Source organism: Podarcis vaucheri, assembly GCF_965113315.1.
Source record: "Podarcis vaucheri genome assembly, chromosome: 11".
Lineage (NCBI taxonomy): Eukaryota > Metazoa > Chordata > Lepidosauria > Squamata > Lacertidae > Podarcis > Podarcis vaucheri.
This window is the reverse complement of record NC_138749.1, coordinates 52,454,767-52,466,313: the sequence shown is the minus strand read 5'-3', so window position 1 is coordinate 52,466,313 and position 11,547 is coordinate 52,454,767. Positions and strand designations below refer to the sequence as shown.

General features: G+C 40.7%; 1 protein-coding gene across 4 annotated transcripts in view; it reads right to left on the bottom strand.

Annotated features, from left to right (window-relative positions):
• Positions 1-2,229: 2,229 nt before the first annotated feature.
• The window catches only part of CDC42SE2 (CDC42 small effector 2), a 107,168-nt gene continuing 97,850 nt past the window's right edge, over positions 2,230-11,547 (bottom strand). For all 4 annotated transcript variants that reach the window (XM_082191690.1, XM_082191691.1, XM_082191689.1 and 1 more), the window contains exons 3-5: positions 10,718-10,819; positions 5,911-6,027; positions 2,230-4,641 (exon numbers count right to left, since the gene is read on the bottom strand). In XM_082191690.1, coding sequence (XP_082047816.1) covers positions 5,929-6,027; positions 10,718-10,819 — 201 coding nt within the window. In that variant the 3' untranslated portion in view covers positions 2,230-4,641; positions 5,911-5,928. The remainder of the gene's footprint in view (positions 4,642-5,910; positions 6,028-10,717; positions 10,820-11,547) is intronic.

The following is an 11,547-nucleotide window of genomic DNA, read 5'->3' as shown; positions in this document are numbered from 1 at the left end:
ACCACCCAGTTTTCCATCCCTCCACCACCAACACTCAACATCCCATGGCCACTGAGTATGCTTTGTTTGCATTGGGTTGTTTTGGGGGGCTCCTTCCCTCCTTAGATTTCCCTCCCCAGAGCCTGTAGATACCTCACTCTTCGGCAGGCATGGAGCCATTTGGACTACATAAGCAATGACACTCAGAGACTAACATAAATATATGGAACTACTCACACGCTCCCATTGGTGTATGATTCTTCCATGCCGTCCTTTAGGTGTGGGTTCCCCATCCCTATACTGACCTAAACGGTCTCGGCCCAGTAGACCTGAAGGAGCGTCTCCAACCCCATCATTCAGCTGGGACACTGAGGTCCAGCACCAAGGGCCTTCTGACAGTTCCCTCACTGCGAGAAGTGAGGTTACAGGGAACCAGGCAGAGGGCCTTCTCGGTAGTGGCACCCACCCTGTGGAACGCCCTCCATCAGATGTCAAGGAAATAAACAACTATCTGACTTTTAGAAGACATCTGAAGGCAGCCCTGTTTAGGGAAGTTTTTAATGACTGATGTTTCAATGTATTTTTAATCTTCTGTGGACGTATTCACCTGCCTTTTCTATTAGTATAAAAACTAGAAATTGTGAAGCATATTAAGGGAAATGTTGAAGGCTAAGTTTATTCAAAATCCCTAGCTGTGATTACTTGTTAATAAGAGAGATGCACTTGACACATCCTGACCAGAGGTGGTCATAGTTATGAGTTCTTCACCTGACATTTGGAAGACTGCTGCGGTTGATACCTGTGTGCATCAATTCAAAGTGTTGGTGCTGACCTTTAAAGCCCTAAATGGTCTCACCCCAGTATACCTAATGGAGCATCTCCACCCATCATTCAGCCAGACACTGAGGTCCAGCTCTGAGGGCCTTCTGGTGGTTCCCTCACTGCGAGAAGCCAAGTTACAGGGAACCAGGCAGAGGGCCTTCTCGGTAGTGGCGCATGCCCTGTGGAATGCCCTCCCAGCAGATGTCAAAGAAATAAACAACTATCTGACTATTAGAAAATATCTGAAGTAGTGATGTTAAATTCTCAAGATATCAGGGTGTTATAAGTCCAAATGAGACCTTTGAATGGCACCCACATACAAACTGGAAGCCAATGGCTATCTTTCAATACCCGTGAAACAGAATCAACATGGTGGGTAGCAGTTAATAATCTGTCCACAAGATTATTTGTGAACCACCTGTTGCAATTCCTTGGCCATTGATCAAGGCAGTCTCAAAAATGACACATTGCTGTAGGGCCTTCTCGGTAGTGGCACCTGCCCTGTGGAACGCCCTCCTATCAGATGTCAAGGAAATAAGCAACTATCTGACTTTTAGAAGACATCTGAAGGCAGCCCTGTTTAGGCAAGTTTTAAATGTTTGATGTTGCTCCTTTTTTATTATTGTTATTGGTGTTCTGTTGCGAGCCGCCCAGAAAACCAGCCAGATGGGCAGGGTGTATATATAATTATTTCTACAGAATTTGATTTGAGAGAAGTGGGTGAAATCTTCCACAGCAATGTTCTGGGCTTCAACATTTTGTTAAATACAGTGGTGCCCCGCAAGACGAATGCCTCGCAAGATGGAAAACTCGCTAGACGAAAGAGTTTTCCGTTTTGGAGGTGCTTCGCAAAACGAATCTCCTATGGGCTTGCTTCGCAAGACAACAATGTCTTGCGAGTTCCTGCTGGTTTTTTTCCCCCTCCCCCCTTTTTCTAAGCCGCTAAGCTGCTTATCAGCTGATCCGATCAGCAGATAAGCCGCTAAAAGCAGCTAAAAGCCGTTAATAGCGCTAATAGCCCTATGCCGCTTATCAGCTGATCCGATCAGCAGATAAGCCGCTAATAGCAGCTAAAAGCCGCTAATAGCGCTAAGCCGCTTATCAGCTGATCCGATCAGCAGATAAGCCGCTAATAGCACTAATGGCGCTAAGCCGCTTATCAGCTAATCCTTCAATGGGCTTGCTTCGCAAGGCGAAAAAAACCGCTAGACGAAGAGAATCACAGAACGGATTCTTTTCGTCTTGCGAGGCACCACTGTAGTGATCTAAAAGAGAATCTACAAAGCTGCTTCCATATGGTCCCCACCTTTACCTTCCAGTAAAGCACTAAAACTGAAAAGATGAAACAGTGTTTTGAAGGCCGGCAGGCTCTGATCCCTCCAAACCAATAGGTAGTGGTTATGATAAAGAAATAGGTAAACCAGCAGCTGAAAGAAAACATTTATTGAATCAAAAGTCAATATTCTCCTTTTAATATCTACAAGACAACATTGAACTTACATTATTTAAGAATGAACATAATGTACAAAAAAAAGTATGTTTGTTATAAAAATATGTCTCTCTTTTCTGGCGACTGAGCTGAAGATTATTACTTTTCCCCCCAGACAAAACAAATGCTCCAAAAAATTTATTTTCCGTCAGCAAGGACAAAAGTGAAAATAATTCTGAAATCCTATATTTTGAAGAGCATTTTTGAGAATGTACACTATTGAACTAAGATAACTATCATTAAGTTGCCATTTATTTGGCCCAAACAGCCAAAGAGAGGTGCAACCTCATAAATCAGCACCTCCAGTCAGTGAAGATTTGATGGGACATCTAAATTGGATCTTTGCCCCACAAAATCGTATTACGGTCCTATAGCCTTGCTGTCCTCAGAAAGTCTATGGGATCAATGCAACAGGAACATCTTCTGGACTTAGCTCATTGAAATGAATGCAGAGCAATATCTGGCACAGATGAGCTTAGCCACTGCTTCTACTCATTTCAGAGATGTTTAGACATATGACTTCCTTGGTAGTTTGGGACTTCAACAGTGGTCTTGGATCATTATCCAACTGATGTTGTTTTATTAGCTTTTGAAAAATATTAATACTTTCAGTAGTACCAGGATTTTTTTTAAAAAACTGTTTTTTGATTACCTTTCATTCTAGTGTCTTCCCATTACAAATTACCAATGGGAGCAGAGAGAAATATTTCGGCATTAACTACAAAGCAACGCTAGTTTCATGACGTTTCTGCATGAACCATGTGGAAATGAATGGATTTTATGCCGCAAATTCTCTTTTCTTGCTCTCTCTCTCTTTTGTCTTGTGTCTATCTGTGCTTATCACTTTCAAGAACTTTTCCAATTAGGCTCAGTAATGCCACTTGCCAGTTAAGATGTTAAAAATGTATGAGGAGCATTCTAAATGCGGTTTTAAAAAAATATTTTGCTAGTGTTTAATCAACTGACTTCAGCTTCTTATGACCAAGGGGGCATGAGGGTGGGGAAGATGAAAAAAAGAAAAGAAAAGAAAAAAGAAAAGAGGACCACTTACAGAAATATTTCAAGAACAGTGCAATATTAAAAAACACAATTTTCACACTTTGTGAAAGAGGAACATGCTTTGGAACCTGAGCAAAAGGCTTCTTGACCAATATAGCAAAAAGCCACCCTGTATGTTGTTTTTGCTGGCACCAGTTTCTGCCAGGTTACTATGTTGCTTTCAGCAACTTACATGGCCCCTAAATATTTAGTACGCAGAAACTGCCAACTACTTAGAGAGGTCAACTAAATTCCAGCTATAATATTGCAGGCAGTTCAACATGCTGCTACTGGCAATGCCGGAATGGCCTAAAATTAAGCTTTTTTTTTTTTTAAAAAAAAAAACAAAACGTGGGGGGAGAGAGAAAAGAAAAAAGCAGCCAACATAACAATGCCTCTTGAACCAGACAAAGCGCAACCACAACATTTAGTATGTACGTTACTACACTGGGTTACAATCTTGAGGTCAGCTCTTTCAAATAAATATACTGAACATTTACAACAAAATGCCTTATGAATGCAAGCTCTCTTTATTATTTCAAGATCAGCTGGATCAAAACCTAAGAACGATGTATTTCCAAAGCAGCTAAAAGATACAAGACCTTTTCCCCCAGAGAGATTAGCATGATCTGGTGCCATTGCAAAACTTTTTAATCAGCAATAATACCATCCATCTGCAAGAACAAGCATTAAAAAAAAAATGTTTTTGGCACCCAACAGGCCACCATACCAAGCAAATTCACAAAGCATGCGCTCATATACTCTGCCGATTTCTGACTGTGTGAAATGATCATTGTGCTTGCAGGTCCCAGACCTTTCCCCTAAAAAATAATAAAATTATATTAACAATGACAGGTTCAACATATTAATAGGAACTTGCTTGCTTCTAATCACAGAAAACGAAATAAGGATTAAAAAAACAAAACCCAACAACCGATGAGAATGCCGTAAACGAGGCCTTGCAGAGGGAGTAAAAATAAAGAGGTCAACCCAACACCAAACTACATGTTTAGATCGCTTTAAAATGTTGTTTTAAAATGCCGAGAATAGACTAAAAATGTCCCCCAAAGAACAACTCAACCAACCAATACATGTCCACAGATGTTTTGGGTAGCAGTGAGATGTAAGCTTGCCACTTGCAAAGCATGACAAGACCAGTCTGATAAATGTCACCCTCACAGCAGAAAAGGAATGTTTCAACGGCGTAATCACAAGGCGTGGGTGATGAACCATCAACTTCTCTCATGAGCACAGGAAGCAGTCACCAAGGCATAGAGGAACACAGAAAAGAAGGTACAGATATTCACAAGGATCTGTGGGGGAAAAACAGAGCAATGAATTAGTACGAAGACAAACAAGACGTTCTCAGAATGAGGGCAGAAATGTAGCTTGCGGAATTATGTTCACATGTGGTGGCAGTGTAAATATGTAAAAAATATATATAAGGAGATAACAGAAATCACTGGGTTAAAGTTGTCCAAAGTTCCAGAGGCAGCATTATTATCAATCTATGATGGGGTGGAAAATTCGCAGGCTATGAAGGACTTGCTCACAAACTTATTGACAGCCGCACGAATGATGATAGTCATGAAGTGGAAGGGGCAAGCAGAATATAAAATGGAAGAATGGTATAAAGAGGTGTGGGATATAGCTATTCATGCTAAATTAACATGTGCCATTAAGGTAAGACGGGGAACATGCAGGGGAAATGATTTTGAGGAGATATTGTTTGTAGAATCTGTACTGTTAAAAGGGAAAGAGGTCAAACGATCATTGCAAGAGGTGCTGAAATTTTGGGAGGTTGGATAGTTATGATGGAATGGTCTCAGTGGTGGGGTGCACATTTTTATGCTTATTTATTTATTATTACTACTTTGGAAAAAAAGAGTGTATGAAATGTAAATAAATGTATAAAATAGAAATAAAAGAATGAATAAAAAGTAGGATAAGAAAGAAATGTAGCTTGCAAGCAGCTACTACTGAACATGGCAGCCATAGGCTGTGTTCTCTCAAAATGTGACACATAGCACAAATTTCATCTCACGTTGAGACATCATTACAGTGTGTGTTTCCTAACCTCCAGCAGCAGTAGGAAACCATGTGTGGGAGCAGGAAACTAAGGAACTTAAGAGATTGTTTGATGAAACCACCTACTGCTATCAGAAATAAAAAAATGCTCGCATGCTCTATTTATGCAATCATACTTTAACTGTGATGTTACCCCTTCTCTGCAATTTAACTGTTCTCGTTTTGGTACCACTGAGGAATTCAGGGGCCAACATTTCCTACAAAGATGAACGCCAAAGGCCTAAAGCTAATTCCTGATGGACGAGTGTGCGAAATCAGTCAAACAAAATCTCTTTCTTATAATTGGTACTGGAAGTACTTGATCTTATCGCTCATTGCATAATACCTAACACACATTTGCACGCACATATTTCTTGCAGCCGGCTCCTGGGCTCGCGGCAAATATAACGAACAAGCTATTTCCAGAGAATCACTTAAAAGGAGCACAGCAGCTTCTTCTCTGTTACTAGGAGAGAAAAGTCGGCAATAGCGCTTGCAAATTCTGTAATACTCACTCAAATTATGTCCCACGGTTATCCCGCCTTTGTATCTACAAGCTGCATTTGAACATTTGCAGACATTCCTCCTCCATAGCCTCCTTTGGACTGCATTTGGTTCTGAATTGAACTCACCTAGACATACAGGGAAAGGGTAGGAAAGAAAGTGGCACGGTCAGCCTTAAACTGGTGGCCTCTCAAGTTCATTACATTGCGTGTTCAGACCCAGAAACCTCCCCCCTAAAATAAATTCACACTTGACTCAAATTTTGGCCTTTTTTTGGCAGAATTTAGGACACAACTTTATTGATTACAGAAAGTGACTATAAAAAAAATCCTTCCAGTAGCACCTTAAAGACCAACCAAGTTAGTTCTTGGTATGAGCTTTCGTGTGCATGCACACTTCTTCAGATACACTTCAGAAGAAGTGTGCATGCACACGAAAGCTCATACCAAGAACTAACTTAGTTGGTCTTTAAGGTGCTACTGGAAGGATTTTTTTTATTTTGACTATGGCAGACCAACACGGCTACCTATCTGTAACCAGAAAGTGACTAGTTGCATAGGCTTTGGTTTGACTAGCTCCCTGCCATGCAGGTAGTGCTGAATCACTTAGGTCAGCCAAGGGTGAACACCTGGATAAGCGGAAAGCTGGGAACGGGATAACTCTGCCACCCAAATGTCCCCCTGGACTCAGGCACAGGCACAACCCCCTCTCAGGGGTTGACCAAACCATCGAGTCCCTGGATTCCTTTAACGGAATAACCTTCACATAGGGATAGTGAGAGCGTTCTCCCATCCCTATCACCTGAACCAGAGCCTATCCTCAACCTTACAAGTTGTGATGATTTGCTACGCAGCAGGCGAAACCCAAATGGCAACAGCCAATCAGCCAAGTGGGGAAAATTCCTGCCGTGCCCCTGTCCCAACGACAGAGGACACATGACGGTAAAGCAAGGTCAAGCGCAACAAACCCTAAAAGTAGGGAGAGGTGGGTGGGTGTTCCAAATGCACACACTGAAAGAGGAAGCTCTGGGTCACGTGCATGGACATAAATAGGTCCCTCAAACCATTTGGACTGCATCCCATTGCCCAGATTGTACCCAGCTTTGAGGAACCTACCAATCAGGTGTTGTGGCTGACCAAATGTACCCACCAGTAGCGTAGCGTGGGTTGTCAGCACCCGGGGCAAGGCAAGTAATTTGCGCCCCCTAACCTGTGGATTTGCGCCCCCTTACCCGTGGATTTGCGCCCCCTAACCCTAACCCCCAAATGTTGCGCCCGGTGCGGCCGGCCCCCCCTGCACCCCCCACGCTACGCCACTGGTACCCACCCACAACACAGGGTGTTGGTTGTCCAGGTCTCACTGCAATACGTGCCCTCTTTAACGGAGGAACTGATTTAGCACAAGTTCATTCCTAGAAGGTAGGTTTACTGGCATATGAACACATTTGACATGGATCGCACTTTTCCTAGTTGTTTAGTTTCCATAAGGAGAATAACATCTCTTTACTAAACCAATGCTGTCCCTAAAGGACCCCTGGACAGTCAAGTCCAGTCAAAGGCGACTATGGGGTTGCGGCGCTCATCTCGCTTTCAGGCTGAGGGAGCCTGCGTTTGTCCACAGACAGTTTTCCAGGTCAAGTGGCTAGCAGGACTGAACCTCATCTGGTGCAACAGGACACCGTGACAGAAACCAGAGCGCACGGAAATGCCATTTACCTTCCTGCCGCAGTGGTACCTGTTTATCTACTTGCACTGGCATTCTTTTGAAGTGCTAGGTTGGCAGGAGCTGGGACAGAGTGACAGGAGCTCACCCTGTCGTGGGGATTTTCATGCCTAATGCCTGGACATCAGGGCCAGGGTGAGCTGTGTGATCACATGATCACAATTTTGTGGGAGTAACATACGAGGGAACCTTCAACATACGAGGGAACCTTCAGTCCCTCGTAGCTGCAGCATGGGATCAGTGTTTTGTACATCATTTGATGTTGCAGCAGATATACATGTGTGATCTTGAGTTATAAACATGGCTTAGAAACAGAAAATGTTTTTCTTTTTAGGGGAGACAAATAGAATCGTGTATATCATATAAGAGTCCAAAATTTCTTGCACAGGATGTATGCATTGCAACAGATGTCTTAAAAATAGATGTCTACATAGCTATGCAAAAGAGATCCATGTTTTCTTCCAACTGATTCATCTCTTACTCTCTTAATAGGAAATTTATTTAAGCGGAATGTTAACATATCAATTCTGTTAGATGAAATAAATTTTTCTAGGATGAAATAGACAGAGACAAAAATGTTTTGAAACGCTTATCCATAAAAATATAAGAAAATGGCATTTATTACTGTGATTTGTAAGCCATGAATCAAAACAGACTTTAGGGAGAACAAACTTATTTGGGAAAATTGGGGAAAAAGTTATGTGTGCAATAAATATGCAAAACAGCTGAGCATGAAGTCACTTTGCTACAATAATAATATTGTACATGCATAATTTATTTTAAAAATTCAAGAATGTAAAATCAGATATTAGTATGCCCCTTTTTTGTAAGGTGAAATTTAAAATTCTCTTTATTTTTGCAATTTTTAAAATTGAAATATGTATTCTGGGAGCTCAGATCCCCAAGCAGCATGAAATGAAGAGACGATAAAGAGAACACGGATTTAAAAGCATTTGGATCTGTAACTTCAATGCAGCTCATTCCCCATGCCTTCACAGAAACTCCAAATCCATATAAGGAATGGACAGGGATTTCTCCAACCTTGTAAACACCTTTAATGCATTTTAAATATAGTGCTGTGCTGGCGGAACAAAAAACACAGGGAGTTTGTTCCCTCTGTAATTGTGCAGCAAGTTAACAGCCAAACCTGCTCTCCAATATGTGCAGCCTAAACCTCAATTATTCATCTCAATTCTAGGTTTGCAAACACCATCTCTGGCCCTCTTCAGTGAAGATGTGAGTTCTTTTGATTCTTGCTTCTAGTGAACTATGCTAACATAGGAATGTGTGACTTTAGGGATTTCTACCTAGGGCTATCCAAGTTTTCTCCAGGATATTTCAAAGGTCATGCCAATCAAAGAATTCTAGAACAGCTGATTTGTTAATTTTATCAGTGGTGTGCATTATTTTCCTTCGTTAGCAGTTCCTAGGTTTATTTCTTGTATGGTTAGATAGCTAGCTGCAGGCAAACACACATTTTGGCCTTTCGAGAAACAGTTTCAGTCTTTCCTTTGAAGAAACTAGTTAGCATACATTTTTACATAGCAGATTTGAGCCTATTAAAAAAATGATAACAAGAGTTTCTTGTACAATAAAAGGGATATAGGAAAGAACATTTTGGGTTGGAAGAAGGAAGCTGAAGCTGTCTGTGTTCTAACATGCATTTTTTATTACAGACTGACATCTTCTTGGGGAGAAAGTACAACTTTTTCTGTTTACTAGACAACACTACAAATGTCCTGAAAAGAGAAGTAATACTATGCTTCTAACACTGATTACCCCCCTTACTTTGAAACAATCTATAATATGCCATTTAGGTTGTCTGTGTTACAGGCTTTCTGATATTATTCATTTGAGTGAATCAGCTACAATACTCTTATATTTGATATGCTGGTGTGTTAAAGGTATAAATGAATCCATAATTTTCTTAATAGGATACACCAAGGCTACAGTCCTATATATACACACTTACTTCCATATTGAACATAAGCACGACCACACTGTAAATATATACAGTGGTATCTCGGTTTTCAAACATCTCAGTAGTTGAACGTTTTGGTTTTCAAGCTCCAAAAACCTGGAAGTAACTGCTTCGGTTTTCGAATGCTTTTTGGAAGTTGAACGTGCCATGTGCCTTCCATATTGAGTTTTCCATAAGTAAATGCATCCAGAAATAAATGCTTCGGTTTATGAATGTTTTGGAAGTCAAACGGTCTTCCGGAACAGATTACGTTCAAAAACTGAGCTACCACCGTATTTGTTTTCTAGCTGCCCCTGAAGATGACTTCTTTAACTAATTAGAAATGATGATGCTTGAATAAGTTAACCAATTCCTTTGCATCTTTGAGTTTTCCTTTCTACTTCTTTTCCCAGTAGTGATGCAATCTCTCCTGTCCTCCTGAATATATACTGTCTCGTAAGAGCTGCAAAATGGCGTGGCCAAAAGGCATCCAACCTAGTATTGGCATTAAAATATAAGTAATTGAGCATCTGTGTCATCTTGTAAAAAAAATATGAAGCAATATTTTACGTCACATCTCTAATCTTTAGGATAGGGTGGACTACAAATCTAAATTGTTTAATGTTTTAGAAAATATACATATTCAAGGATACAGTCTAAATGCTGCAGGGATGGGGTGCAAGGTTCACAGACTATGAAGGACTTGCTCACAAATTTATTGACAGCTGCACACATTATTATAGCTAGGAAATGGAAGGGCCAAGCAGAATATAAAATGGAAGAATGGTATAAAGAGGTGTGGGATATAGCTATTAATGATAAATTAACATGCACCATTAAGGTAAGATGGGAAATATGCGGATAAATTATTTTGAGGAGATATGGAGGGTGTTTGTAGAATTTGTACTTTTAAAAGGGAAAGGGGTCAAACCACCACAAGAGGTGTTGAAATTTTGGGAGGTTGGATAGTTACAATGGAATGGTCTCAGCGGTGGGGTGCACATTTTTATTCTTTATTTATTTATGATTATTACTTTGTCAAAAAAATGTATAAATTTTAAAGAAATGTATAAAATATAAAGAAAAAAGCTGGAAAAATAAAATAAAATGTTGCAGGATTCCTGGCAAAAACTTACCGAATTCATTCCACTAAAGAGATCTCCTGATCCTACATGAGCTGTGTGAACAAAGTTTGTTGGCTCACCAATCATACTCCGATCGATTCGCCGCCGTCTTTTCTAAAAGGGGAGAAAGAAGGCACAAGTTTCATTCAAAGGGAAATAAGGTTTAAATATGAAGCATGAGCCAAATAATAAATGCAACTGGAAACTTACTTTTAACCAGTGCTTTTTTTCCTTCTAAAAAAAAAAAGTTTAGGGGTACTCTCATTTTGACTCAAGAAAACCACCATTTTAAAGTTCAAATCGGGAAAAATAAATACAGAAAATGGACAAAAGTACAAAGATTCACAAAATGTTTAGGGCTTCTTGCTTGAAAGCACAATCCATGGTGTGTTTTTAAATGGCTCACATTGCCTCTATCAGCCATCTAGGTCAATTCATATACTTTCCCAGAGATGAGGCACACTCCTGGTGTCCTCATTCTTCGTATCACATTTGGGTAGCTGACTTCTCTGTAGTCCATATTTCATAACTTAATTTCTTTGTAACTGTTTGTAAGTATAAGATGTGTGTGCAAGACAGGAGTCAGCAAAGGTATATCAAGGAGGAGTCAATTCTAACTCTGTTTATAAAGGTAAAGGGACCCCTGACCATTAGGTCCAGTTGTGGCCAACTCAGGGGTTGCGGCGCTCATCTCGCTTTATTGGCCAAGGGAGCGGGCGTACAGCTTCCAGGTCATGTGGCCAGCATGACTAAGCCACTTCTGGCGAACCAGAGCAGCGCATGGAAACGCCCTTTGCCTTCCCGCCAGAGCAGTGTCTATTTATCTACTTCAGTGTTTCCCA